We start from the raw sequence: 1,882 nt of genomic DNA, 5'->3' as shown, positions 1-1,882 counted from the left end.
CCTTCGCCGGCAGTCAGCAGGATCACTCTGAGATTTAAAATAGGATTATAGGTGAACTATTGCAAATACTGCAGAATGTTGCCCAAATCCTTATAACCGCTGATCCCATTCTTGATTTTCTTCTCAAGATATGGCTACAAGCCACGATTGCTTAGCAGAGAAGGTTAGTGTTTCACAAGGCTAAAGATTTCCAGATGCTCCTTCATATAACACAGTAAGGTTCCCTTGGTAACCTGGATTTTCTGCAGTAAAGGAGGGTTGTGCTGAAACAGCGCCTCAGCTCCCTGTTGGAGAAAATGCAGACAAAAGGATTGATTCCTGCTTGGGCAAAACTCATCCAGACAGCGGCTGTTAGAAATCCCCCTGGTACTACAGGCCCTCTTGCAAAAACTCTCCAATAACAGGCCACCAGGTATGGGCCCCACAAGGTTAGGAAGAGAAAAGTCATTATATAGAACATTCTGCTGATTCTTTTCTCCATTTTGAACTCATCTAGGACCAAGAGCCTTCTTCTGCCCGTGGTGTTTGCATTTTGCCGGATGCCCAGCAAGGTGGGTGGTGTGGGACCCCTTCCAAATCCTGCTAGCCAATTGGCGGCTGCCTGGCCACTGGCTCCAGGGCCATGAAAAGTCCAGTTCTGGCTTACTGCTGCTACAAACTGGACTGGCTTCATTTTCCTTCGGTCGTGGACAAAAAATATCAGCTTGAGGTAGACAAGCTGTGTGGCTAGGAGGATGAGAGCAAGGAGCAGCATAAATCCTAAGGAATCATTAGCCCTGAAGGAGCGGTGTTGGAAGGTACATTGATCTTCCTCCCTAATGAATGAGTAAGTACCCACATCTAAAACTGGGGGGAATGCCATGGCCACAGACAGAGTCCACACCATGCAGATCACAGCCAGACACGTCCAAAAGGTCAGCCTCTTTGTATAGAAGCGGTGATGGGCGATAGCTAAGTATCTGGTAACGCTGATGCAGAAGAGCATGAAAGCAGTGTGGAAACAGGACAAAACCCCCAGAAAGGCAATCACTTTGCAAGTCAGAGTCCCATAAGTCCAGGTAGAGCCATTTTTGACCGAGTTGAATACGAATGGGAAACAAATTGCAGATCTGAGGATATCTGAACAGCAAAGATCCAACAGGAAGTAGTAAGGTGCTCTATGCAAGGTCTTATCTTTCACTAGCAAAATGGAGATCAGAAGGTTGCCCACCACGCTGACTCCTATTATGAAACCCAAGGAAGTCAGTTTCAGAAAGGCTGTTAGAGGAGAGAGATTTTGCAAAATGTTGTCAGCTGCATGGCTATAGTTCGCCATAGATGGATGGAGGATAAAGATACAGCCTCAGTCAAGTCTCATGATCTAGATATAAGAACAAGGAAAAGATAGATCCATACATTTTACTGAAAATGTAATCCACAAAGAGAACTGATGTGATCTGCAGTCATGCTTCCTCTTTTCTTCCATTTGATTTGCCATCAGAATATCTGGAAAAAAAATGAGCTATCAGTTCTTAAGTTAACAAGTAATGATGTCAGGCAGTGCTAACATAAAGCTGTTCATTTACGGGGAAGCAAATAAAGTTTTAATTTTGAATAATAATATTTGCTTTAGTAAGTATTTTTGTTTGGGATTTCAGAAAATTGGCTTGTTTAGTTTTCTGAACTAGATGAATTGTAAAATGCCCTTATATTGGAGAACATAAATTTGATTGGGTACTTTTAGGACAGAAGGAATAAAATGTTCCACAGTCATAAAATATGCCAGTCCAGGAATTAATCATTAATGTTACAATGGAATCCACAAGATTGCTGGTAGGTGACAGAGATGAGCCTGCCTACATTATCTGAGTTCTGTTAGTATCTGTCAGTGTTTTACAGGCAG

At 42.9% G+C, this 1,882-nt stretch overlaps 1 protein-coding gene across 1 annotated transcript; it reads right to left on the bottom strand.

Annotated features, from left to right (window-relative positions):
• Positions 1-202: 202 nt before the first annotated feature.
• LOC111152117 (G protein-coupled receptor 85) lies at positions 203-1,410 on the bottom strand. Its single transcript, XM_022510425.1, has one exon. It carries the CDS (start codon positions 1,313-1,315, stop codon positions 203-205), a length of 1,113 nt encoding a protein of 370 aa, XP_022366133.1. The 5' UTR covers positions 1,316-1,410.
• Between the last annotated feature and the right edge of the window lie 472 nt (positions 1,411-1,882).

This window comes from Enhydra lutris, unplaced genomic scaffold, assembly GCF_002288905.1.
Source record: "Enhydra lutris kenyoni isolate GAN:26980312 unplaced genomic scaffold, ASM228890v2 scaffoldscaffold27, whole genome shotgun sequence".
Taxonomy (NCBI): Eukaryota; Metazoa; Chordata; class Mammalia; order Carnivora; family Mustelidae; genus Enhydra; species Enhydra lutris.
Note: the sequence above shows the minus strand (reverse complement) of the source record. Positions and strands in the feature narration are given on the sequence as shown.

Coding starts and splice junctions, on each gene's coding strand:
- LOC111152117 (XM_022510425.1), bottom strand. CDS start 1,315: ATGGCGAACTATAGCCATGCAGCTGACAACATTTTGCAAAATCTCTCT.